The sequence below is a fragment of the Scatophagus argus genome, chromosome 10 (assembly GCF_020382885.2).
Source record: "Scatophagus argus isolate fScaArg1 chromosome 10, fScaArg1.pri, whole genome shotgun sequence".
NCBI lineage: Eukaryota > Metazoa > Chordata > Actinopteri > Scatophagidae > Scatophagus > Scatophagus argus.
The window spans coordinates 1581089-1607442 of record NC_058502.1 but is presented as its reverse complement, the minus strand read 5'-3'; the positions used below and the strand labels follow the sequence as shown (position 1 = coordinate 1607442).

At 45.3% G+C, this 26354-nt stretch overlaps 3 protein-coding genes across 6 annotated transcripts; 2 read left to right on the top strand and 1 right to left on the bottom strand.

Annotated features, from left to right (window-relative positions):
* Positions 1 to 5019: 5019 nt before the first annotated feature.
* On the top strand, positions 5020 to 11544 carry LOC124066507 (solute carrier family 22 member 7-like). Of its 3 annotated transcripts, none has more exons than XM_046402938.1 (11): positions 5020 to 5153; positions 6455 to 6855; positions 7229 to 7332; positions 7562 to 7716; positions 7880 to 8048; positions 8161 to 8284; positions 8986 to 9095; positions 9210 to 9424; positions 9813 to 9921; positions 10561 to 10767; positions 11126 to 11544. In XM_046402938.1, exons 2-11 carry the CDS (start codon positions 6475 to 6477, stop codon positions 11256 to 11258), a joined length of 1707 nt encoding a protein of 568 aa, XP_046258894.1. In that variant the 5' UTR covers positions 5020 to 5153; positions 6455 to 6474; the 3' UTR covers positions 11259 to 11544. The 3 variants fall into 3 exon arrangements, with proteins under 3 accessions (XP_046258894.1, XP_046258896.1, XP_046258895.1); XM_046402939.1 differs by lacking the exon at positions 5020 to 5153 and adding an exon at positions 6258 to 6381; XM_046402940.1 differs by lacking the exon at positions 11126 to 11544 and having other exon boundaries at positions 9210 to 9420; positions 10561 to 10731.
* Positions 11545 to 12194: 650 nt separating this feature from the next.
* LOC124066262 lies at positions 12195 to 14329 on the bottom strand. Its single transcript, XM_046402530.1, has 3 exons — positions 13851 to 14329; positions 13039 to 13341; positions 12195 to 12919 (listed from the first exon to the last, which is right to left on the bottom strand). Exons 2-3 carry the CDS (start codon positions 13220 to 13222, stop codon positions 12195 to 12197), a joined length of 909 nt encoding a protein of 302 aa, XP_046258486.1. The 5' UTR covers positions 13223 to 13341; positions 13851 to 14329.
* A 4204-nt stretch (positions 14330 to 18533) lies between these two features.
* LOC124066258 (high-affinity choline transporter 1-like) lies at positions 18534 to 25847 on the top strand. 2 transcript variants are annotated; one of them, XM_046402527.1, is made up of 8 exons: positions 18534 to 18834; positions 19555 to 19668; positions 20683 to 20838; positions 22015 to 22163; positions 22767 to 22910; positions 23218 to 23371; positions 23705 to 23922; positions 23997 to 25847. In XM_046402527.1, exons 1-8 carry the CDS (start codon positions 18651 to 18653, stop codon positions 24540 to 24542), a joined length of 1665 nt encoding a protein of 554 aa, XP_046258483.1. In that variant the 5' UTR covers positions 18534 to 18650; the 3' UTR covers positions 24543 to 25847. The 2 variants fall into 2 exon arrangements, with proteins under 2 accessions (XP_046258483.1, XP_046258484.1); XM_046402528.1 differs by lacking the exon at positions 18534 to 18834 and adding an exon at positions 19204 to 19362.
* Positions 25848 to 26354: the final 507 nt, after the last annotated feature.

Below are 26354 nucleotides of genomic sequence, written 5' to 3'. Positions count from 1 at the left end.
GCGAATTTATACACAGAGTCTGCTGCAGAACAAACCCTTCTGACATCCCACAGCCTTCCAGCCTCCCTGACAAACTGTTGCTAGTGCTTATTGTTCTGTGTGTTTTATTTTATTTTGACAGCCGCTACGCATCGACTTTTAAACTGCAAACATTACGAGGCATCACAGTCTGTGTTCTCCTGATTCAGTTAAACGTGTTAACACAAGACTGAAGCCTGCATCAACAGTTGGGTAAAACTTGGACATTATCTCATTTATCATAATTGTTACTGTGGAGCATCAGTCACACACACAAACCTCAGTCGGGATGCACACAGGAACGTTGTGTCAAAATGGCAGCAGAGTTGGGATAAAGAAAAACAAGAAATGCTTATCCAAGAGACATTAAACCCCACATAATCAGTGCCTCTGGTAGTTTGAACACCCTGCCACCCATCTTCACAGTTTTAGGATCAGTTTGTAACACAGTGCCTGCGGTGAAGAGGCCCCCCAAAAATAACCAATTAAGACCCAATATTACATTAATATATATATACAATACCAAAAGAAATGGCAGTCAGTGCTCTGCTTGCAAACAATCATACATTTTCTGCACAGTAACACTGACCATCAGCCATGCTAAATTAGTAAAGTAAAAACCTCCACACCAGCTGACAGTCAGCCATCTCTTCCCAGCTTTTCTGCCCACAATAAAAGTTACAGCAGAGCCACTATATCATAAGGACAATGGACAACACCTACATGACCCAAACAATACAGATGAATATTAAAAATTAAAATAATTGAACATAACTGATGTTAAAACCTGCTGGTTTGACCTAACAAAACCACTCTGAGAGAGCACGCAGAGCACCACCTGTCTGAGTGCGGAAGAAGCCTGCAGCCTCCACACCTGCAGCCAATAAGCATACTGAATAGTTTGTGGCTCTCACCTGATTGGTTGGTGCCCCTTTTGTGCTGCATTTCATTTACACCGGAAGTTGGAAGTCAGAGCTGATCACACGCCAATACTCACAGAATCTGGGGTTACGGTATGTAACCATCATTTTATGACCAAGGTGGATGCCTTGAGGGTTAGGGCTAACCAGAGTTAGCAACGCCAGCTGATGGTATTTTACAAGCACTGCAGCAACTTGCTTACAGATGACAGTTGGACAGTACGGTTTGCACGGTTTGATTTTAGTGCTAAGAAAGTGGATATTCTAAAGCTTTCATGGCTGTCGATGCTCAGAGCAGCCATCTTGGATTTTGAGGTCGGAGTTGGTGAAGTTTTCCCAACGTCAGGATGCACCTGCCAGTGTCCCTGTGCTACAAGCTGTCTCAATAAAAGAATCTCCTGGCTTTTACTTGTCTTTAAATGCTTTGCAGTTTACCTCATGTTTTCAGATCTGGCAGCAGGATTTGGAAGGAGGTGCATTCGATTTTTGTGTGAAGCAACAGACGAATGTCCACAGAAAATCTCACGGTTTATGTCCTCAGGCTCACCAGCAAGAAGTCCTTCTTGGCTGGTTCTGGCCAATCATAATGTGCCAGCTCAAACCTTTTTTAAATTTGAAAATACTGGCTTACTATGTTGCAAATTACTGCTTGTAATCATAACAAATTATGACACGAAACATTCAGATTTCCACACAGTCAGGAAAACACTAACATTCATCAAGTCTGGCCATTTTGAGACTCAGTTTGTAGTCTGCTGTGCTGCTTTTCTCTGCTGATAACCGTGGAGCTTTAGAAAAAAGCAACTGACTTTCAAGTGACCAAACGGAGGCTTTTCCACTAATAATCATTTAAATCATCAGTCCAGCAGCTTGCAGTGAAAGTTTAGACAACAGTGTGAGGAAGGCCCTTTCGGTGGTTGCTGTTCTCGTTGTGGTTTTTTCTGAAATCCTAAGGTTTCAGGACGTTCCAGGAAAATGATGGGCTTCTTTGAGCTGGAAACGGGCACATAAAACACCTGCTGTGTTGCTACTGAGAAAAAATCTTCTCTGCTGCATCACGCTGCGAGCTGACCCTCACTCCAATGTGTCTCCAATATGTCTCTCTGTCCTGTGGGACCTCGGTATGTCTCAGGACAATTGTCCAATAATCCAGAGATAGTTTGTTTATGCTCTGGTCAAATCCCTGCACACTGAGCTGCTTGGACTGGGACCGACCCCCCAGCGCAGCTCAAATCTCACTGTAAACAAACATTCAGTTTCCCATGTTAGCTTCAGAGACTACTTATGTTTGGACTTTAACATAAGAGGGTTTGGTGTACAGTGTTTTATCTGACTGACATGAAGGTCATTAGGTCAGAACTGTCTTATTTCTCCCAAAGAAGCCAAAAGTGGACAAGGACACTTTACAGAACACTTTGGTTCAGAGGAAGCTATTCACAGCTCACTGGGGAGGAACCTTAATCTTTTTTTTTTCTTTTTTGAGGGGCTCGAGACTACAGAAGCTGTAAGAGGCAAGAGAGAAGAAAATCCTTGACATCACTTTGAAAAATATGTAATAAGTTCTATCTTTACTTCTGAGAGGATTTCTGTTTCTCTATCTGGACAAATTGTCATTCACAAGAACAATGCCAGGCCTTTGTGAAGCTGTCAATATAGCTTGCGTGCCTTAAAGTAGAAGCAGAACTTTGGCCCTTCTGTGATTCAGGCACACACCGGACGTCTTACATCATGTCAGTATTGACAAACTGATTGTTGCGTGTCTTTGTCTTTTCTGTGGGAATTCATCCAGAAACACAAATCTTGCCTCTCCAGCCCATAGTTGTGTTTTCAGCGATTGTTCCGACCTAGGAAGCAGGAAGACAAAGACCTTATGCAATAATTACTCAGAGCTCCTCACTGTTTGACCCCTTCAGAGCCCAATTTGGCTTGATCAGGAAAGGAGCCAAAAATAAGCTTTTTGATGGGGCGAGGTGGAGAGAGGGTCAGCGATTATTCATTTATTTTTTCCTGCTTCTCATTAGTGTAAGTGGACTCGAGGAGTGTGAGAGAGTGGTGGTCTCAGCAGTGATTTACACTCCGTAAAGGCAAGAAAAACTCATGTTCAGGCAGTCAGTCCATGAAAGTCAACACAAAACAGTGGCGGACTTCGCCACAAGGCTCTTGCTCCATGAACACAATATTAGAATATCTGTTGATATTTTTGAGCTGATATGGTGAACTAGTTAGACAAGACAACTTTATTTGTACAGCCCATTTTTACAAGCAGTTTGTCTCAAAGGGCTTTACATAACATCATAGCAACATCCTCTGCCATTTGACCCTCACATTGACTAAGGAAAGACTCCCAGAAAAACCTTTAACAAGGAAAAACGGGGAGAAACCTCAGGGTGAGCAACAGAGGAGGGATCCCTCACCCAGGACGGGCAGACGTGCAATGGATGTTGTACAGTCGGTTGTTCATTTACAGATCCAGCAGTCACAGAGCAACCTTATAATTTATCTGTCGGAGTTGTGTGTGTCCACCTGATGAGTCTCTGTCCGACATTCACTCTCTTTTTTGGTCTCCACCTCCTGAGGGAAATATCTGCTCTTTGGCTGCTGAAACTGTGCTCACCATCACCCTGTGTGTTCAGTCTGCTGTTGGCCGCTGCATAGCTGAAACTTTTTACAGGTGTTCTTTATTTTTACTGATGACAGACAAACAGATTCAGTTGGTAATTCTCTGTATGCTCAAAATATAAACTATAGCTGCTTTAAAACAAAGCAAAGTCTGGTGTGGAGCACAAGAAGGCTAAAAATCATTCAGTCATTTTCTTGATGCTCGTTGTTGAAGCTCATTCTGGTCACACTCGTCTTTCTGACCACTGAAGGATCTTTTGACCTTCTGTCTGTCTGCCTTTTCCAACCTCTCAGCGACCTTGAGAGCACTTCCTGTGTGGAGAGGAAGCATTTCATCCTTCAGTGTGTGTGTGTTTAAGTGAAAGCTGCAGGCAGAGCAGGCTGTATAGCTTCTGGACGGTAAACATCAGCTTTCTCATGAGAATTTCTCTCTCCTAACTGCTCAGACCTCTTTGCTCTGTGTGTGTGTTAGCTGTCTTGAAGGCTGGCTTGTGTTTTTTCATTTATGAGACCTTTTTATTAAAGTCAGTGCTAAGTTGTGCCGTGCAATCACAGATCCAGGCCACATAACAATGTTTTTGTCTGTTTAAATGGTCACTGTGTCAGTACAGGTACGAGTTTAGACTAATGCAGATGGAGAAGATCTAACATGATGTAGGAGGGAGAGATTAAGAGAGCGACGGATGAGGAATGAAAGGATGAGAGGAGAAATTGTGGTTGAGGATGGATGAATGGAAGAATGGACGAGATGGAAGACAGGAGGAAATGAATAAAGGGGTGGACTGTGGAAACTGAGTCAAACAGGAAGTGAGTGTTTCAGGTGAACCTGAATGCAGTTTCTGTTTGAAGCGTGGTCTTTGTTCTGAAACCCAGCCATAAAACACAAAGACTCGGACGAGACGCTGACCAATCACAGCTTCCTGTCTGTCACAACCTGTGAGATCAGCTGGAGTGGAACCAGTGACACCAGTTCACATTGCAGACTGTCATGCTAGTTGATAGTTTTCCCCAGTCTGGTGGTGGCATGTAGTATCTCCCAGATCCACCAGAGGCTGCTCCTGCCTCCCTGACCCAGAGTCACTGGGAATCCCTCACCCAACACCCCTCAGTCTGCTGGGAGCCTGTGGGAGTGTTTCCTACTCCTCGTCGTCCTCGTCCTCCTCCTCCTCCTCCTCCTCCTCCTCGTCCTTGTGCTCCTCGTCCTCCTCCTCCTCCTCCTCCTCCTTGTCCTCCCCATACTCCTCAAGCAGGGATTGATGCGTGACATCACCGTGTCTGCAGAAGCAATACGTTTTCTTCTCATCTGTGTCGAGCACATGACTTTTGCGTTTAATGTATCATAAAGTGCAGGGCACACAAAGCGGCCCTTGTTGTTCCCTCTAAATAAGTGGAACAGGTGAGATAACAGGAGGAGGGGGTGAAATGTGTGACTTGCTCGTGACTTGCTTTTGTCTCAGTGTAAGTAGACATATCCAGTCTGTCCCAGTCTGTCTTTGAGACATCCTGTGTGAGTGATCATCTCCTTCATCCCATCAACAGCAGGCTGACTCAGATTTTCTGATTGGTGTTGATGTCCAGGTTCTCGAGGGCAGCGAGGTGAGTTTGTTTCTGTATTGTTTATATTCATGGTGGAGGATCAGGGATCATTCATGGTGATTAAGCTGATCCCACGATCTAATTGTTGTTCACTGTCTATAGAAGGCTGTGAAAATATTCTGAAATATACTGAGTGCGTTTGTGCTGCTGACGGGTGAAACCCTTCAGTGACACCTTCAGGAAATTAAATTCCAACTGCCAAGGATACTAAAACCATCAATATGTTGTTAGTTCTGTCCATCACTTTCCAGTTGTCTGGTTGTCTTCGGTAACTCTTACCCTACTACACTACACTCTGTACTGTAGTAGTACTACAGTGACAGCTGTACAGTACAGTGGCGGTAAATGGTAAGTGACAGACAGCGTCGCAGTCACAGATCGCACATCCACGAGCTGAGAGAAGATGTGTTTGATTTGAGAGTCTAAGAGTATTCCTATAAATGAGGCCCCGGAACTGAACTCTGTCACCTCACATTTTCCTGCTGGTTGGCCTCTGCTGCCCTCTGGCTTCAGAGTCTCCATCATCAGGCTAAAGATGATCAAGCTTCAGCCTCCAGCCATACGCAAGACGAGCAGAGTCCCATTTCTAAATGTGAAGCTTTCTTTACATCCTTGCCGATCGAGTGTGAGGGACACCAGACTCATTTCCTGTTTGGCCTCCGTGATGTTCACCTTTCCTCTTTGCTTTGCTGCCTTCTGGTGGCTCAAGCTCGGGCGGGACAGAATGAGTGTGAATGAGCAGGCCTCTTCTTCCTGGAATAATCTACAGAAGGACCCGAATTTAGAAGAATGCAGATTCTTCTAAATTGTCAGGAATTGAGAACAGTGGGGGGACTTTCAGTCAGACTTAAAATACTGTGAACATTGATTAGCATCCTCCTTTTCCTCCTCCCTCCTGTTGGGTGGAGATGGTGGGATTTTATGAGCCAGTTAACATCTGGATTCTTTATGGTGAAGACAATCATCCAAAAGAAGTCAGAGACAAGATGACACTGTGCTTCTTCATGTGAGAAGAAGAAGATGAAGAAGACAATGAAGACAATGAAGAAGAAGAAGAAGAAGTTTCTCTGCCTATAGAACAGGTGTGTTCACTGTGTAATCTCCTGAACAACTTGTCCCGTCGACGTTTCACAACTCTAAGCTGTTCAAAGGTGATGCAGAGGTTAATGATTATTAGATCGGTTTGGCAGAAACGTCTGCAGAGCCACTCTGGTGACAACAGCTTCTGGTAGGTGAGTACTTTGGAGGTCCAAACTGTTGGTTCATGTTTAACTCCTGAAAATCTAAATCTGTTCTTTTAGGAGCCACCAGAACGCTAAAGATGAAGTTTGAGAACATCTTGGAGGAAGTCGACGGTTTTGGACCTTTCCAAATCGCCATCATCATCCTGCTGTGCAGCCCTCGAATCGTCCTGCCCTGTCACTACCTGCTGAACAACTTCATCGCCGCGGCGCCTCCTCACCACTGTGACATCAGCACCCTGGACGATGGAGGACTCTTCGGGAATCTGACTCAGCAGCAGAGGCTCGCCGTCGGCGTTCCTGTGCGAGAAGACGGCGACCCAAAATCCTGCGAGATGTTTGCAGAGCCTCAGTTTCAGCTCTTAGCCAACAGCTCCCACGATGCCGAGCTGCCAACAGTTCAGTGTCAGAGTGGATGGATTTACGACAACTCCACCTTCGCCTCCACCTTAGCAACAGAGGTACAACACCTGACTTTTTCACAGTTTCTGTGTGACTGATTCCTCTAAAGTTACATCTGAAAATTACATTCAGAATCAACTGGTTTTAATGACATGTGGAAAAGGGAACATAAACAGTTTGTAACCAACACAACAAGGACACCACATAACAAACACATCAGGAAAAATATTTCCTGTCAGTGTGTTTCTTTTCAATACATTTCTATTGAGTCGTGATGAATGAGCTGTATTCATGTAAATGATGAAGTTGATTCAGACCAAACAGCAGCACAACATTTATGACATTCATGTTGTATCACATCAGGGCGAAGGTGCAGGTGAAAACAGGTAACAGGTAATCCAGCTGCCTTCTCTGTGTGACCTGCTCTTTCAGTGGGACCTCGTCTGTGACAGGAAAAGCCTGACAAAAACCACTGGCACCATCTTCTTCTTCGGCGTGATGATTGGAGCCATAGTGTTTGGACACTTCTGTGATAAGTACGTGTTTAAAAAGTGTGTCTCCAGTATTTTAACAACGAGGTGACCATCCAGGAGCTCCCAACAGGCTGACTTTAGTGTTTCAGTTTTTAATAATTCAGATGTTAATGTAAAAAGAAAAAAAAACACTCGTGTTTTGCAGGAAGATGAATCTTGAATTCATTTTAAAGGAAGATGAATCTTCATGTTCATTTCCTGTTTTAAACGTACTTCCTGTTCTCATTTGCAGGTATGGGAGGAAAACAACTCTGCTGGCCTCCTACGTCATGGCTCTCGTGTTCGGCTTCTCCAGCGCGTTTGCAAACTCCTACATTGTGTTCGCAGTGTTGAGGTTCCTCACTGGGTTCGGACTGACTGGAATCGGCATCACGTCGATAGTTCTCAGTAAGTAAACAAGTTCATCATTAAAAATGACCGAGAGAGAATCTGTTGGTGAAAGGACAAACAAACAAACAAGCACACATTCCACTCTGCTCGTGAATTCAGAGAAATATTTCAACAAAAGACATGTTTGAGTTATTGTTCTAATTTGTGTCGCACCTCACAGGCATCGAGTGGGTCGACACTCGCCACAGGTCGTTTATCGGCGTGATCGGCAGCCTGTCCTGGTCTGCAGGCAACATGCTGCTGGCTGGATTAGCCTTCGCGGTAAATGACTGGCGGGCACTGACCATGACCGTTACAGCCCCGCTGGGAGTTGCAGTTTTGACCTGGTGGTGAGTGAAACACATTCGGACCTTAAGGTCTGGAAGTCCACGTCGAAGGTAAAGCCAAACCAATTTCAGACAGAAGACACTGACATGAAGATGTTGATGGATGTAATTGCAGGTGGATTCCTGAATCCGCTCGATGGCTTTTAGCCAATGGGAAGGTGGAAAAAGCCCAGTTTTACCTTGACAGGTGTGCGACGTGCAACAAAAGACAACAACAGTCAAACACGTTAAACCTGGAGGTAAGACTGAGCTTGATTTTGTTTAAAGCTCAAAAGTGCATATTACACAATCTTTTAAATGATTCTGATGTTTGTGTCGTGGTGCAGTTTATCTGCTGGGTTCTTTTGAGGGTTGGCTGTGAATTTGAGTTGAACTGCTGTCCACCACAGTAACATTTATAAAGTGACGCCAAAACATCCCTCATACGAGCGCTGACATCTTGCTCAGACATCTGGCTAACAAGGAACGGGAGGGGTTTGCGAGCTGTACTGCAGCCAGCCACCAGGGGGCGTCCAGATGTTTTGTCTTCACTTTTGAAGAGCTCTCATGTCATCCATCTTCATATACAGTCAATGCTCTGCCACAGTGACTTTTCATATTACCACTGAAGGGTTCAAATCCGAAATCCTATCCTATATTTATTTTTATTTCATTTATGTCAGTCCTGCTCCCCTATGTGACTTGGTGTTGGTTTGCTTTTTTTCCAACAATATACACCTGTATGTTGAAAGAGTTAATGGTTGCCGTGGTGATTCAAGTGACAGTTTAACTTTACTGAAGCCTCTGCTGAAGTTACTTTATCACGTCATCAGAGATGGAGGAATGATTACAGGAACCAAAAATGGTTTCACTGTTCATATGTGCATACTAGACCTGCTTTATGATAAGCTGGAGAAAATGTGAATCTGCCCTTTAACATAACTTCTCTGCTTCTGCACAGACGCTCTCCGACATGAAGCTCCTGGAAAATCGGGACAAAAACTACACTTACCTTCATCTGATCAAGACCCCAAAGATGAGACAGTTAACTCTGCTGACTGGGGTCGTGTGGTGTGTATCACCTCCAAACACACCTTCACACACACACACACACACACACGACACGACGCTCGAGTTACCTCGCCTAAACGTGATTCCCTTGTTGTCGATTATTGTTCTCTGCAGGTATGGAGTCGCCTCCACGTATTACGGGATCAGTCTGAACATCAGTGGATTCGGTCTGAACGTGTACCTCACACACTTCATGTACGCTGCCATCGAAGTCCCTGCCAAGCTGCTCATCTATTACTTCCTCAACATCATCGGACGGAGGAAATGCCAAGCCGGAACGCTCTTACTGACGGGAACCTGCATCGCCATCAACATCTTCATCCCAGAAAGTTTGAATCCACTTCCTTTAATGTTTTCCAATCGCAGTCGAGCTAAGAGAACCACAAAGCAATGCGCCTCCAAACGATGATTCATGGGGATATAAAAGAAAACCTTTGACTCTAATGAACCTCTAATGAAATGAAACAAGAACTTTGAACTTTGCTTTTGTCCAGTGTTCAGATTTCTGTTCTGGAAATTAGCACACGTTTAATTCCAAGATGTCAAACGTACAACACATTTATAATGCAATAAATAATTTTCTTGTCTTTCCTGAACCATACTCAGTAACAGACTGTCACCAGACGGTGCCGCAGTGGTCCTAAAACCAGTCTTTGGGTCGTAATAACTGGCTGTTTTGCGCTCTCTTCTCATGCATGTCCATTCTGTTATTCGCAGGTCTGTGGCATGTGCGTGCTGTTGTTGCCATCCTTGGAAAAGGCCTGTCAGAAGCTTCCTTCACAACAGTCTTCCTCTACACAACCGAACTTTACCCCACAGTCATCAGGTCATTAAGCAGCTGCACTGACTGATTTAGTGATACCAAATCAATAGGAAAAACTTAGTAAACACGAGCTGTGAAAAGATTTCCCATCCACATAACACTGCTTTTGTAATTTAGGCCTTTGGTTTAAAAAAATCTAATCAAATCTTCCAGTTTTTCCATCTAGATTTAGATTAGAAGTTATATCTGTGCATTTTTTTGTCTTTTGTTTTGTACATCAGTTCATAAGTTTAAGATATGAAACGTAGGTTTTCCACATTAAAGGTTGCCTGAGGGGTTTTTGATCAGTGGCAGGTATGGAGCAAAGTTTTTATGAGTGTTTTGTTTGTGACTGACGCAACTAAACGTAACAGGAATAGAATTTCTGCCTGAGTCACATCAGACGATCCAGTTGACTAAAACAGACCATCTTCATCTTCATTCACATTAATATTAATCACATGGAACAAGTATGCTTGTAGTTTTTTGGTTCTTGCTTTTTTGTGCTTTATTTCTGTCTGTCCTCAGGTTTACCAGACAAACAAAGAAACTCAAGACCCCAAAATCCCTTTGATTTGAGTTCCAGACTGAATGGGATGTAGTTTAGAAACATCTGGTTAGAAGCAGCCAGTTGACTCGGTTTTTTACCTTCTGTCTCACCAGACAAAACGCTCTGGGCTACAACAACTTCATGAGTCGTCTGGGGGTTTCGGTGGCTCCACTCATCCTGCTGCTGGAGGACGTGTGGACTCTTCTTCCTCAGATCATCATCTGCTCTGTGGCCATCATTTCTGGCCTGTTGTCTCTGCTGCTTCCTGAGACACTCGACGTCAGGCTGCCAGAGACAATTGACGACATTGAAAAGCCAAGGTTGTTCAATTAAAACATGAAAGCCACGATGAGTGAAATATGAAAAGTCTGTCAGCTCCTTGCAGCCATCTGGTGGTGATGTTGGGGATGACACTGACACATGGAAATGAGTGAAAACATGGCTCACCTTTTCTCACAACACATTTGTGCATCTAGACAACACTGTGACATAACTCATCACTGCATTAGGTTTGTTTTAATATGACATTTATGAGATCAAAGGAAATTCCTCATTCTGATTTTTTATCACTTAAAGCTGAAACTTTTAATGTTAAACGTCTGCTTTCGTAAGAGAGACGTTCAAAGGCCTGTGCTGGATGTTGTGCTCTGTGCCAATGCTGTTTCTGCTTCGTTTCAGAGGAAACGACGTCTCTGATGGCTCTGTGGAGCATTCGGGTGTTTTCCTGGAATTAAAGAGCGCAGCAGACACCAGCAGTGAAGAGACGAGTAAAACAAGGACCGAGCGAGACCACACGTCACACAGGAAGTGAGCGCACGGGCATCGTGTCTTCTCTGCTGTTTGTAAGAAAACTCAGGTCAAAATATTTTCTATTCATACACCTGAATATTGAAAAGAATTTATTTATAATATACAAACTGAATGATGACACTGTCTCTCCGATCTAAATAATAGAAATGTTTTATGTACTGTGGTTTTCACTGGAGTGTAGTGGAATAACATGATTATGTTACGGTCAAACAAGATGTTACAGAAACATGTTGTCTCTCTGAACTGTGGGGAACCAAAGTTGAATAAAAAACCTCGATCTAACAGTGGTCCTCACTAGAACCTCTCCTCACTCCTAACAAGCTTCTCCAACTGAACCCAACCGAACCCCATCTCATCTCAGACCAACCGTTTGGTTTTTGAAGTCCTTTGGCAGCCCTGCACGCCAACGTAGGAGACGCTGAGGTGAAGCCCCGATTCAGTGCAAAGAGAGAACCAGAGCTGCACATTTAGCTTCTGGGCTAGCACACAGGAAAACACTCGTAGGGACACGTGGTCTCTTGACTGTCATGCACCAGGTGAAACACACCTGCTTTGAAAACATTACGAAAGATTTTTGTAGCAACAGGTTTTTGGATATGTACAAGTATCGCAGAGCCGGACTTTTGAAGAGGCTGACTGGAGGAATCATAAATGAAGGCTTTGTTTGCCTGCCTGAAAAGGTCGGCGGTAGAAAAAATGTAAATGTGTGTTGATTGAAACATGTGTGGCTACATGTAAACAGCTTAGAAGGAACATTGGAATATTTCTGGAATATTTCGTGTATGTAAACACAGTCACACATGATTTCATGATGATGTTTTGCTATCTCTGACACCTCAACCATCTCCTTAAGTGCTAAGCTTGTTATTTGTGGGAGGTTAGCTCTCCCAGCAGAATCCGTGTCGCTGCTCAGATTCTTCGATGAAAACTGTCCACCTCAAAGTCTCGTCTCCACAGTCTCGGCCACAGTGTCCACAGTCGGCCTCGTGTTCTCTTTCCGACTCGGGGTTTGACAGCAGGGCAGCGCCTGCAGCACCTCTTTAAACCCTTTGGTCATGAATGTGTAGAGGAAGGGGTCCACCAGAGGGCTGAGGTAGAGCAGCAGGTGAGACACCAGCCCCAGGTATGTCACCGCCTCCTTATAGGACAGAGCATCCAGGAGGACGCTGAGGATGAACGGGCTGTAGAGGAGGGTGTAGTTGGCCCAGATTGCACCAATGCCCCATACTGCCCTCTTCCTCTCAGGCGTGGATGGGTTCGATCTGGAGCAGATCAGGGCCCTCCACGAGTCCACGGCAAAGAAGAGCAGGAAGGGGAAGGGAGCGAGCAGACAAACGGCGAACCAGAGCTTGTATCGCAGCACAGCGAGGGCCAGGACGGCAAATGGAGCAGCCCACGCCACCAAGGTGACGGCAGGCGAGTGCTTGATCCTGCCACAGCAGCCAAGACACTGTGGGTAGGCCACCAGGAGATGGCGCTCCTGAGCTATGTACAGCATGAGGGTGATGTTGGAGATGACACCAAAGTAGAAGAGGAAGTCGGTGGTGTTGGAGGAGAAGAAGGTCCCACTGTTCATGTCCTGATCTATAGTGGGACGACCAAAGAAACTGATGATGTCAGAGACCAGCAGGAACATGACATGCATGGGAACTTTGTTCTCACCTGAGCACAGAACAGAGGAACAATGATGATCAGTACTGAGGTTAATTGTACATTGTTCAGAAACATGTGAAACACACAAGCTGTCATCTCATTCGGGGACACCTTTTGTTAGCACAAACCTTTGGACAGATTCTTGAGGATGTAAATAGCCAGCGCGATGACGGGCAGCCCGATGCTGAACGTCACCCAGCTGATGACTTTGGCTACCTGGGCGGTGGCGGCTGTGGTGGTGTTGCCAGTGAGGTTAGCAGTGACGTTGAGGGGCAGGGGGCCAGTTGTCGTCACCGTGCTGCTGTCAGCCATATGAGGCCACACAGGGGCTATTTGTGTGTTCAGCTGTTCAGATTAGCATGGGAAGCCTCAGAGTGTGTCGCTCAGCTGGTGTGGTGGATGCAGTAGGTTGTAATGAAGACCACCTCAGTCTAGTTGCAGTCAAAGCAAGAGTGTTAACAAAATAAGAACTAAGCAGCCGTTTATGTCTCAGTAGTCAAAGTATCACTTTAAAGCTGCAGTGATCAGTTTTTGGCCTCTAGGGGTTGGAGAAACATCAAAACAAGGGGACAGTTCTGATATATGGTCGACTTACAGTTATTATACAAACGTCTGTACACACACATAAAGCATTTAAAATAACGCCTGTGTCCACCTGACTAATCTTGGACTGATAGTCCTTCTTCTTTTAGCTCTGCTTTGGTCTCCTCCACCTCTAAGAAAAATATCTCTTAGCTGCTACGTGTTCCACCTCCTTCACCAGCTAGCACCATAATGGCAAAACTATGAGCAAGAAGAGGCTAAAAGCAACATAATAAACTCGTGCTGAAAAAGAAAAATTCCGGCTTAGGCTTTGTGGTCATTCTTGCTAAAGGCTAATTTCCCTTTAGCCTCTTTAAAAAAAAAACCCACATTTAATCATCTGGAATCATCATCTCACCTGCCATCAATGCTGAGTCAACTTTCATCCATGAAAAACACCTCAGCTGTCAGACTTAAGTGCGGCCTTGAAATAGTTTGAGATTGATCCTGCAGTTCCCGCCTACAGCGTGAGAGACAGTTTGTCCGTCTGCATATCGATGGACAAGTTTGTGTCCTGGTGTGTCTGCGTCAGGTCTTCTTATTGCTGCTGAGCTCCTTATCTCCACAGAGCTCAGCTGGCTGCTTTGAATGAAGGCCCGGATGTGCTGAACGTTCTCCGCTGGTTTACATGCATCACTTTGTGTGTCCGTGATAATGCAGTGAAAATTTGCATGAAAGACTGATGTCAGTGCAGCAGCCTAAACTTTATTCCTGTATGTTTCTGTGACGCCACACAAAGGAAGCACTCCAGCAGGTTTAAGCCTGAACTGCAAACTGGAGGAGCACAGAAAACATGGAGGGACAGTCTAAGGAAAGGCTGAGTTGCATTATGGGAACTGCAGGATCCGTCATGTTTACTTGCACATGTATTCATTTACAAGCACAGCATGTTTGAAATCATTCCAAAATTTTGCAGGGGACACGTCTCCATATGACACCTATGCTTTCGTTACTTCTAGGCTGGATTACTGCAAATCACTATTGTCAGGATGTCCAAATTACTCTGTTAATAACCTGCAGCTGATCCAGAATGCAGCAACTAGAGTTTTAACAGGAATCAGTAAAAGGGATCACATCTCCCCCATCTTAGCTTCTCTTCACTGGCTTCTGGTAAAATTCAGAATAGACTTTAAAATTCTCCTACTTACATATAAGGCCCTAAATGGACTCGCCCCATCATACCTGCAGGATCTAATAGTCCCATATATTCCCAATAGAACACTCAGATCACAGAGTGCAGGTTTACTTACAGTTCCCAGAATTCATAAAAGTAGAACGGGAGGACGAGCCTTCAGCTATCAGATACCCTTACTGTGGAACCAGCTGCCAATCTGGGTTCGACAGGCAGACACCACCTCCACTTTTAAGACTAAACTTAATACCTTTCTCTTTAGTAAAGCATATAGTTGGCACCAAATAAAGAGTGTAGGGCTGGTAGGCATAGTTTCACCCACCTCATGATATATAGCCACAGGTAGAATAGGTCTGACTAACTGTTAATCTTTAAATCTCTATCATAGCTAAGCTGCTATAGGCCTATGCTGCCGGGGGACACAAACATGATCCACCAAGCAGTTTCCCCTCCTCCTTTTCCTCTTCTATCCTCTCCCCTCGTCAGATTAACATGCAGTTCATTATTTTATGTCACTAACTGTGTGTCCAGTGCTCCTCGTAGTCTTGTGTCTCTCCCTCCGTTTCTCTCTCTCTCTCTCTGTATCTTTCTGCAGGTATCTCTCCATCCAGATCTTCAAGTTGAACTGTAGCTCTATGACCAACCCAATGTGTATTGTTGACATCTGCCTGTCATTCCTCTATGTACCGACTATCGGCGGGGTGGTTCTCCCTACGGGCCGAAATCGAACTGATAGGATAGTGATTTTCAACAGCACATAAAAAATACATGAATGTTACAGCAGTTCATTGTAATTTCATTATTATAATTTCAGTCTTGTGAAATGTTAAAATCATATTGAGGTGGTATCAAAAATGAAACTAAACAGTTGAGATTTTGTTTTGCTTATCTTTTTAGTAATGTCATTTCTCATGTTGCAAATTGCTTTCCTGCCTGTACAACATCCCCTGGACGTCTGCCCGTCCTGGGTGAGGGATCCCTCCTCTGTTGCTCACCCTGAGGTTTCTTCCATTTTTTCCTGTTAAAGGTTTTTCTGGGAGTTTTTCCTCAGTCGATGTGAGGGTCGAAGGGCAGAGGATGTTGCTGATGTTATGTTAAGCCCTTTGAGACAAACTGCTTGTAAAAATGGGCTGAACAAATAAAGTTGTCTTGTCTTGTCTTGACACCACCATGATGTTTGGACACTCAGTTAGTGTGTATTCCAGTGGCTGACAGTGGGTGGCGTTAGTATGCAGGTAATGCACCCCTAAAGGCAGTGAAGAAGAAGACCGCAGTTTAGGTGAACAATCCACAGTCCGAAATATTTTGAATGTGTTTTATGACACTTGTTAGCTGTCGATACACGTGTGAGCGCAAAAGGAACTTTTAGACAAGTGAAAATGACTAAAGAATAAAACATTTTGGACATTTCAGACCGTGTGTGTCACTGCAAGGCTGGCATGTAATCTGAAGCACTTTGTATTGTGAGGAATGTGATACTGAAGTGAGTGTGGCGACCCACAGGTTAAGTGCTGGAGGTGTCGGCTTCAGTGTGTGACAGCTGGATCGCTGAGGCTCCATTCATCACCCGGAGACAGGAAATAAGCAGCTGTTTGTCTCGTTGACAGCGTCGCTCGGACACGTGAGCGACACCAACGCGCTTGGAGCGTCCTTGTAACGGGGAAGGAAAACACAGAGGACACAGCAGACTATATACAGCATCTGCAAATCATCACGAAGGACGATTAAGACCACGTGAGAAACAAAAACTATGAAATTATGCGACGAAAGGCAGCATAAACAGATATTACAAGCCTGACATTTAAGACTTTTAACTATTTTATGTAATGATGTGTATATGAATGCAGTCTTTGAAAGTTATTCCACCAACATATTTCCTCCTCTGTGGTGCACGTGGGTCTTCGTTTGGATTTGGACAACCAAGCAGGAGTTAAACTTGTGTTATGGCTCAGTTTTCTGCTGCGCCACAAGATGTTTTTAAGATATGAAATAATCTTCCAGACTGCAGCTTTGACCAGGAACCTGACTTTGACTTTCTGATGTTCAGTCGGATGTGTCAGGCTGCGAATGCTGAATGTAAATCAAACAAAAGTGTGAACTTGCCCTGCCTGGACTCTCACAGGAGGAAATAATCTGAGGGCATCCGGTCAGCCGTTCTGGTCGTCTGACGTAAAAACACACCGAAGCTTCGGCTCTTCATGTCTCACCCCAGCTGATCCACGACCAGCGGGATGCTCTGAGAGGCTGTGAACAGAGCTATTGTTTCTGTGAGCGCACCGCTTTGCATCATGGGAAAAACAGCATGATGCTCAGATTGAATAACCTGCTGACAGAACGAACCCTGCAGATTCTGTGTCTTATGTTCACAGGTTGCTAACATTAATATAAACAACACAAAGTGATGTGAAGCTCGTCTTTTGTCTCTGAACTCGACAAAATGTCACCTCCTCCAGGATCTACAGCAGCTCTTCCAGCAGCTCTTCCAGCAGATCACCTCCGCTGGCTGCAGCGTAATGCTTTGGGGCGACTCGGACTGTCAAAGTTACATCCACTGAAAGGCTGCCGTGTCGGTCTGTTGGCGGGTCCCCTCAGAGAGAGACCTTCTTCTGTTTTTTAGTTTTCTCGTGTGACTTAAAGTGTAAACTGTGAGGGTAAGGAGGTCACAGGAGCTGCCAGAGGTTACACGTAAATACAAAGCAAACTTTAACGGCTGCGTCGCCGGCTGAGCAAGCTGATAACAGCAAAACCTGACTGGAAACGTTTACCTTCCAGGGATGAGTCATGAGGACGGAAGGCAGCGAGGGTGACGATCCGGACTACCTGAGGCTCCACTGAAGTAATTCAGTTTTCTGATGAAACACTGAGACAAACACAGAAGCCACATAACAATGTGTGGATAATGAGCTGCTTTTGCGTTTCAAAAGACTCATTCATTTTCCATCATTTTTCCATTAATCTTTGTTGAGCCACAGCTGCCTCAGAGCAAACACGTGCACACACTACATCACATAAAAAAACAAAAAAGTTTTCCGTGCCAAACTGACATAAACTGCCCTCGAGCCACACGCACGAACATCTCATTTCAGGTCAACACTGCAGGGGGCAAGTGGAAACCCTCAGACAGGACCAGCAGAAGAGCCGGGACTCAAGAATCAGCTTAAAGTCGCCACCTGAGGGGGACGCAGTCTGCGTTTTCTGCTGTCATTTTAACTCCCAAATCATTCAGTTCCCGTTCGTACCGACGGCAGAAGCTCATCATGAAGATCTCCTGCTGACAGAGACTCTCAGCAGGGTCTGTCCTAAGGGGGGGTCAGGGGAGGCTGAGGACCAGAGTCAAAAGTCTCAGAGGTCAGGGGAAGGTCGAGGGAAATGTTTGTTCACGTATAATAAAGACAGTAATGCTGTGTCACATGCTTCCTGTGAGCTTCTCAAGTCAAAGAACGTGAAGGCTGGAAAACAAATAAAACATGTAATAAGACTGCACATTCATTCACTCATTCACTTTCTATACTGCTTACCCGTCAGGGTGGCGGCGGGGGGGTGGAGCCTATCCCAGCTGACTCCGGGCGAGAGGCGGGGTTCACGCTGGACTGGTGGCCAGAGTAAGATTACACATGATTGGCATTTTTTTTCTTTTGACATTACTTACAGGTGTACTGGTACTTTACTAAAAGTAGTAATACCGCAGTGTATAAATACTCTGTTTAAAGCACAAAGAATCAGCATCTAAATATATTTTAAGTATTAAAAGTATGCAAATTGACTAAAGCAGTCAGATAAATGCAGCGCAGTAAAAAGTACAACATCTGCTTCAGAACTGGACGTTAAGAGTACTTGAGTACACTTCGGAAACGTGTGAGACGAGTGCACGTGTGTGTGTGCTCGCGCGCGGACGCGTGTGTGCGCGTGCATGCAGTCCTAGGCGCCTCCTCCCGCAGCAGCAGCAGCAGCAGGGAGGGAAACGCTCGACCATCCAGGCGGGCCCGCACACGCTCGCTCCTCCGCACTGCAGCCCGCAGCTCCATCATGGCTCTCAGCATCCCCGGCGTGGCCGTCATGATGCTCTTCTACCTGCTGGTCCTCGGGATCGGCATCTGGGCCTCCATCAAGTCCAAGAAGGAGGCCAAGAAGGGCCAGGGGGACAAGACGGAGATGGCGCTGCTGGGCAACCGCGGCATCAGCCTGGTGGTCGGCATCTTCACCATGACAGGCGAGTGGCTGCGGTGAGGCGGCGGGACGACATGGAGCCATGAGGCTTTGTGATCGTTTCCTGAAAACATTCGTGTGTTCAGGATGCAAGACGCTTCCAATCGCGGCTTCGCTGGTTTAGTAACAGCGAGTTCAGGCTGCTAGAAATGATATCAGATATTGTAACTGGTCACGAGAGGACTCAGAGCATGAAATTATTGGACTTAACTCTTTATTTCGTCATCCATGTGGACAGTAGAAGCTGCAGCGCAGAGAAGGACGCAAAAGAGGACCTTAATGCTGCTTAAATACGGAAACAGGAAATATTCTGAAAGTGCAGCTCCACAGATTTAAAATGTTCATAAATTATGACTTTAAATGACAGTAAATCCCCATTTAAAATAAAGTTACAGGAGACTGGCTCGTGTTATGAGGAGTCAATATCAGGAGGGACGAACCTCACACCATCTTTGGGAAGAATGAGTTGTTTACTTTGAGATTTTAGTTTGGTCCATGAGGTCCCATCTGCTAACACGGAGGTTATATTAATGTGAGTTATGATAATATTTACATTTGCTATTTGGTTATTTTGGACAGTTTGTTATAGCACAACAATTCTTATATCCATATGTGGGGGGACATTTTGAGCATGTTTGAATGTTAACCCTGACCTCACATATACATGCATTATAATCACTGCCGTGTGTGTGTGTGTGTGTGTGTGTGTGTGTGTGTGCTGCAGCCACGTGGGTTGGAGGTGGATTCATCGTGGGCACAGCAGAGGCGGTGTACAACCCCTCCATGGGACTCATCTGGGCCGTCATGCCGATCACAGCCACCATGTGTTTCATCATAGGTGAGACGACCTTCCAGCGCCCTGTAGGGCCGACAGGCGGTTCCCGGGCGCCTCAGGGTCTGTGGGGGCCCCTCAAGGCTGTGATGTACCACCACCACATGTCACACCGGGGGGATGGAACACGGACAGAAATGTGAAGTTTGTTCTGAGGGTCGAAAACAAGTCAAGACCGAGTCCGAGTCCAGGCGGTTTCCTCAGAGAGTCAAAAGACTCCCTGAAACCTTTCTGTCTCACTGCTGTTGGTCATTAAGGGTCTGCAGAAAAGACTCGCTAAGACAGAAGAAAAACTACACGTCTTGTCGCCACATGGCAGACAACACAAGCAGGACGAGCAGCACTTGTAAACCGTAAAGACCTTTGACCCTGTATGGAGACGTCCACGAAGACAGGAAGCTGCTGAGACCAGGAGCAGCAGGACCCTGTTGTAGCACCACCCACAGGGGGAGGCTGTCAGGGTGGATGCACTGCATTGCACGGCTGACCACGAAGCTTTGCGGCATTCAGACATCCAACACACACATCCAGCCTGCCGTGCACGCTGCCACCTGCCACACACACACACACACACACACACACACACACACTTCTCTTATGTCTGGAGATTAGCAGAGGAAAAGAACATTCCTCCTCCTCCTCATGAAAATCACATGAGAAGAAAACGATTTACCCTCTTAAACCCTGCTGAACGTACAGCGACGTGCGTTTCGCCGTAGCCTGAGCTTCCTGCGATGTGTTTTCTTTTGGTGCTCATTTACATGAGGGGAAAACGAGCAGTCACGTAAACTCACTGCGTGTGTTTGGTCTAACTTTCAAGCTGCAAAAAGAGAAATTTAAGGTGAACCAGTGGGAACAAGCGGCATAGAAAGTGGATGGATGGATCAGAATCATTAATATCGTTTTCTAATTCAAAAGCTGAATGATGATCGTACTGTCATACATTTGAATGATAATGAAGAGTCTCATGCGTGCAGCCAGCAAACCCGAATCCTTCTGTTGCTCTGCTCCATCATGCAGGTGGCCTGTTCTTCGCTGAGCCCATGAGGAACAATAAATACGTGACCATGATGGACCCTTTCCAGATCAAATATGGAAAAATACCGACAGCCGCTCTGTCGCTGGCTTCGCTTGTATCAGAGATTATGTGGGTGACCGGTACACTCATAGGATTAGGTAAGTGTGTGTGTGTGTGTGTGCGTGGGCGCGATGCATTTGATACGTGTGTCTCGGCGCTGGCGGCGAAGCAGCTGTTGATCGCAGCACTTTGCCGAGGTGTTGAGTGAAACACAAGCCTTTGTCTAATTGTACAGAAATAACTCCTAAAGTCACAGCAGTGATGGGATGTGCTGCTAAACAAACAAACAAACAAACAATCAAACTGCATGCATGAGAAGCAAACACTGAATCAGCTGTTCAGATGCTGCAGCTTTGACCCCACAAAGAAACTTCACAAAGAAACCTTCATGAGAGAAAAACAAGTGAACTTTTCTAAAGTCTCTGTTTTATGAAAGAGCACAAATTAGATCATGCAAATAAACTAAAAAAATGTAACTTAATTTATCAGTTTATTTTTACATACACTGAAATTCTTCTCTGCATTTAGCTCAGCACTGATTGAACACACACATGCAACATGCAGGGAAACACACAGGAGCAGCAGGCTGCCATATCAGGCGCCCGGGGAGCCTTGCTCAAGGGCACATCAGCAGGCTAATCACTGATCGATCACTCCACCACACCCACATTTTTCCTGCCAGTCTGGGGTATAATCGAACACAAACCGCTTCTCCACCCTCGAGGCCACTGCTGCCTAATACAGCCTGCTTCCACATTGTGACGAGTAACTGCTTCACAAGGATTCAAGGATTCAAGGAGCTTTATTGTCATTTCACACATGTAGAAACATGAGGTGGAACAAAATTAGTTTCCCTGGTCCCGTTATAAGCCCAATAGCCTAAATACTAATGCTATAAATATAAAAACAACACTATCTAAATATAAAAACAACCAGAATAAAGATATAACCAGTGAACAGGGACCAGATGGCAACAGTATTTACAGCAGTATTGCAGAGTTGTGCAAATGAGGAACAGTGCAAACGAGACAAAAATAGTGCAAATGAGATGCATAGTTCAGTGCGAATTGGCTGCATTGTGCAATGTTCATGGGAGTTGTCAGGGAAGGGAGAGGGAGGGTGATGTGTGTGTGTATGTGTGTGTGTGTGTGTGTGTGTGTGTGTGTGTGTGTGTGTGTGTGTGTGTGTGTGGGGGGGGGGGGGGGGGGGTGATCAGACTCAACACGGGGAGCTTTAGCAGCACGAATACCAGTGTGTGTGTGATGCGTTTACAGGAGTGACGATGAGCGTGATCCTGGATTTGCCATACACTCTGAGCATCTGGATCTCTGCTGCTGTGGCCATCACCTACACCCTGATGGGGGGTCTCTACTCGGTGGCCTACACGGACATCATCCAGCTCGTCCTCATTTTCATCAGCTTGGTGAGTCCCCGCTGTCCTCGAGGTGTAGAAGAATACGTTTTAGGACATACGGCCGGAGGCTGGAGGAGTTCAGCCAAGCTAAGCACAGCACAGGAAGCAGTGGGGAGGAGCTGGCCGACCGACGCCTCTGAAACTCAGAAACTAACATGCAAGTTGAAAGAAAAATGACAGTTGGTGGCTTCATGTTAAAACCAAACCACAACCTGCTGCTGTGTGTGTGTATGCAACAGACAGAAGAAATTTGGCTCTATTAAACAATCTTATCATAACGTCACTTTAACACACAGACATGAGAGTGAGTTTGTGTTAAGTCTGGGATTAAAACAAACACATAACGATTTCCTGAAATCTTTTACTGTTCCTTTAGGCAGTTTTTTGTCATTATACTTCATTAAAAGTTGGCTTTGAATGAAGGTTTTGTTCATTTTGGAGTAAAATTCTGTAGTTTTTAAACCGTGGCCCTTCATTTGCACATTGTGGAGTGTGAATGATTCATACAAAGCTGCCCACTGACGCGCGACAGCGAGCTTGTTCGTCTGCCCGTGTGTGTCCCACTGAAAAAGGCTGGCAGATACAGTAAAGAGGGTCACTGCTTCTCCTTAGTGGCTGTGCGTCCCCTTCGCCCTGATGAGTCCTGCCGTGTTGGACATCACAGAGACAGCCTACAACCACACCTTCCAGTCTCCGTGGGTCGGTGCTGTGGAGGCAGACAGGGCCTGGCGCTGGATCGATAACTTTCTGATTCTGGTAAGTACGTTTCAGGTTTGGACTGGAGAGCATCCAAACATGACGTCTGTGCTTCTTCCAGCAGTTTTTAGCTTTTTTCAGCAGACCTCAGTCTGTCTTGTGCAGCGAAGTGGATTGCATGTGTTACACAAAACCGAAGTCTTCGTTTTAAAGGTGTTACAAGGATCCTCAACCCGTGTTCATCCCAATCAAAAAGTGTTTGCACAGTAACCAACAGAACTGAAAATGAGAAATAACTGAGAAAAATGCCATAAATGTCGATTAAGTCACCTGATGATAAAGTCTTTTCTTCTTCTGTCTCTCCGAGGGTTTGGGGAACTTAGGTCTTCAGAACTTCCACCAGAGGACGCTGTCAGCCGCCTCCTCGGCCACAGCCAAGATCACCTGCTTCACTGCTGCCTTCATCGTTCCCACGTTAGGCGTCCCTCCCATCCTGCTCGGTGCAGCAGCTGCATCAACAAGTACGGTTCAGCAGCAATAAAACATTTTTAATGTGACTTTTATCCTGTCTGCCACTCTGGGCTTAAAACACTGCAGCCTCACAGGCAGACTGAAGTATTGGGATTAAATCCAGGAGAATAAAAGTTCTGGCTTTAATGCTCTAATGATTCACATTAAACCTCGTGCAGAGACTTTGTCTTCATCTTTCAGCCTAAATTTAGCCGAAACATCAGAATTTGCTCCAGGAAAAATCAACGAGGAGCTTTGAAAACACTGAAGAGTATTTCACTTGAGATTAATGTATCGCTTGTCTGGACGTTCATGTCCATTTGCACTGTCTTCATGTCCCTCAGACTGGAACCTGACTTCTTACGGTTCTCCATCTCCGTTTGAACGTGGAGAGACGGGACTCATCCTGCCCATCGTCCTGCAGCACCTTACCCCAACCTACATCTCCATCATCGGTATCGGGGCGGTGGCTGCCGCCGTCATGTCTTCCACCGATTCCGCCTTACTGTCCGCGGCCTCCATCTTCACCTCCAACATCTATAGGAGCATCCTGAGGACACAGGTGAGGAAGACCATCCAGGCTATTCAGTAAACAGCACGTCTGTGTACTGAAACGTGTTTGGTTCCTCCCTGCAGGCCTCGGAGCAGGAGATCCAGTGGGTGATCCGGGCCTCGGTGGTAGTGGTGGGCCTGGCCGGCACGTCCCTCACCTTCCTGGACAACAGTGTCCTGATGATCTGGCTGCTTCGATCCGACCTCACCTACACCCTCATGCTGCCGCAGCTCGTCTGCGTCCTTTTCTTCAAGATCTCCAATGGTTATGGCGCTGTGCTGGGCTGCGCGGCGGGCATGCTGCTGCGGGTTCTGTGCGGGGAGCCGCTGCTCGGGATTCCAGCTATCATCCGATTCCCAGGATGCACTCTGGTAAATGGCGTCTACATCCAGCACTCCCCCATCAGGACCATCTGCATGCTGTCTGCTGTGGTGTCCATCTTGTTCTTCTCCTATGTGGCGTCGCTTCTCTTCAACAGAGGCCTGATCCCTGAGAAGTGGGATGTTTTTAACGTGAAAGCGCAAACACAAGGCGGCAAAGACGACAAATCCGGCGCTCGGGACAAGATCTTAAAGGAACAAAATGAGAACAACGACGTGTGTGAACCTATGCTAGAATCAACATGTTGAGAAATATTCTCTGAAATGCAATTTTATACACTCTTCATCAGTACAGACTGGTTTAGGCATTTCCTGTGTAATGACATCCTTTTGATAATGCAGTATATTTTGAATTTTTCTATACAGCGTAAACAGAGAAAACCTCACACCTCTGCTCTTTGTCATTAAAGAGCTCAGCATTTTCTCTGCAGCAGTTAGACTTTTAAAGGAGCAGTTCACCCAGACATGAAAACTTATGAGTCAGTCATCAGTCATTATGCCGCACCAAAACAGTCCACAAACCGTTTCTGGAGCCTCACAGAAAAATTGCCTTGCAGCATTGTGCTAAGCTCCTGAAGAAGCTGCAGATTTGTTCTGAAATGACCGAGTTTTTATTTTTGTGTGAACTGTTCCTTTAAGTATTGGCAGATGCTTAAAGATCAATGGGCACGAACTTTTGTTTGTTTTGTTCAGAGAGATGAAGGTGGTCTGAGCTTCCACATGATATACACAATACTGTAGGTGCACATTTTGCAGGGAATGTGTGGTGAAGGTCTTATTCTCCTGGAGCACAGCTACACAGCTGTTAGACAATGAGGTTTCTTGAGATGATCCACATCTCACTTGTTCCTTTGAATGTATTTTTGTTGGTCTGAGCACCACAAGTAAAGTGTCCTGTAGTTTGACTGTATTCAAGAGAAGGCAGACGTTCCAAAACTGTCTGGATGGATAAAAAAGCAGGTGAAATGTGTAGTTTGGTTTGATATTTTTCTTTGGATACGAGGCCTCATTAAATACTTAAGTTGTTAATATTGAAGTATGAAATAATTAAGACTTTTTAAATTGTCTTTAAAGTTTACGTCCACACGACTAAACCAGACTCCACGTGTTCTAAAGAGCTTCTGATGACACATAAAAATAACTTCCCTCTGCTCGATAATTCAGCATGGGAACGTGTGGCATGTTGGCGCTGTGACGGATGTCCAGACTGTCCCCTGATGTCCACGTCAATCTAAGTCACGCGAGGTGACATCTGGCTCCTGACTTGTTCGGGTGCCAGCAGCTCTGGTGGAACAATCGTCCCACAGGACCCAGCAGCACAGACGGAGATAAAGGTCTTCTATAATTAGACTACACAAGCAAGTGTGGCGGTCACAAGGACGCCGCTTCCTGTCCTTTGTCTGATGGTGAAGTCTGATTAGCTCGGTGAAGACTCTTTGTTTCCCTCATGTTGCTCTGCTGCTAAAAGTTTTAGGTCAAAGTTCCTTAATGAAGTGTGAAAATGTCCACGTTTTAAAATGACAGAAATAAATAAATAAAAACACAAAACCAAAATTGTGTCTGGAATTGGCTGCACCACCAAAGAAACTGTGTGTGTGTGTGTGTGTGTGTGTGTGTGTGTGTGTGTGTGTGTGTGTGCGTACACATCAGAGAAAGTGTGAAATCTGTAAAAGCTTCTCTCATCATTAAGATTTGCTCTTGTGTTTGTCCTCTGAAGGAGCAGTAAATAAAAACAATGTGCAGAATTTTGCTCGGTGCTCTAAAAACACACTGTTAGCCCGGATTTCATATCTAATTAAAGATTGAAATGCAATACACTTGAAAGATCTAAGTTTGACGCCATTACTATACAATCCTGAGTAAATTCTACTAATCTATAGATATTATTGAATTTCCCCCGGGATCAATAAAGTATCTATCTGTTTATCTATATTGGTGAATGTATGAATAATTTTAATAATTTTAAGTCAAATGAACTTATGAAGTTTTTTGTCACACCACAGCTCTTTTTCAAATCCAGAGTACTGGACTACCTGCTTTTAAAACTACAGGTAAGTTGTT

Excerpts from the sequence above, each read along its gene's own strand:
- LOC124066507 (XM_046402938.1), top strand. The coding sequence starts at position 6,475 with ATGAAGTTTGAGAACATCTTGGAGGAAGTCGACGGTTTTGGACCTTTC. Across the intron at positions 9,425-9,812 it reads CAACATCTTCATCCCAGAAA|GTCTGTGGCATGTGCGTGCT; the intron begins GTTTGAATCCAC and ends TGTTATTCGCAG. Across the intron at positions 9,922-10,560 it reads CTTTACCCCACAGTCATCAG|ACAAAACGCTCTGGGCTACA; the intron begins GTCATTAAGCAG and ends CTGTCTCACCAG.
- LOC124066262 (XM_046402530.1), bottom strand. The coding sequence starts at position 13,222 with ATGGCTGACAGCAGCACGGTGACGACAACTGGCCCCCTGCCCCTCAAC. Across the intron at positions 12,920-13,038 it reads CCTCAAGAATCTGTCCAAAG|GTGAGAACAAAGTTCCCATG; the intron begins GTTTGTGCTAAC and ends TTCTGTGCTCAG.
- LOC124066258 (XM_046402527.1), top strand. The coding sequence starts at position 18,651 with ATGGCTCTCAGCATCCCCGGCGTGGCCGTCATGATGCTCTTCTACCTG. Across the intron at positions 19,669-20,682 it reads CACCATGTGTTTCATCATAG|GTGGCCTGTTCTTCGCTGAG; the intron begins GTGAGACGACCT and ends TCCATCATGCAG. Across the intron at positions 20,839-22,014 it reads CGGTACACTCATAGGATTAG|GAGTGACGATGAGCGTGATC; the intron begins GTAAGTGTGTGT and ends ATGCGTTTACAG.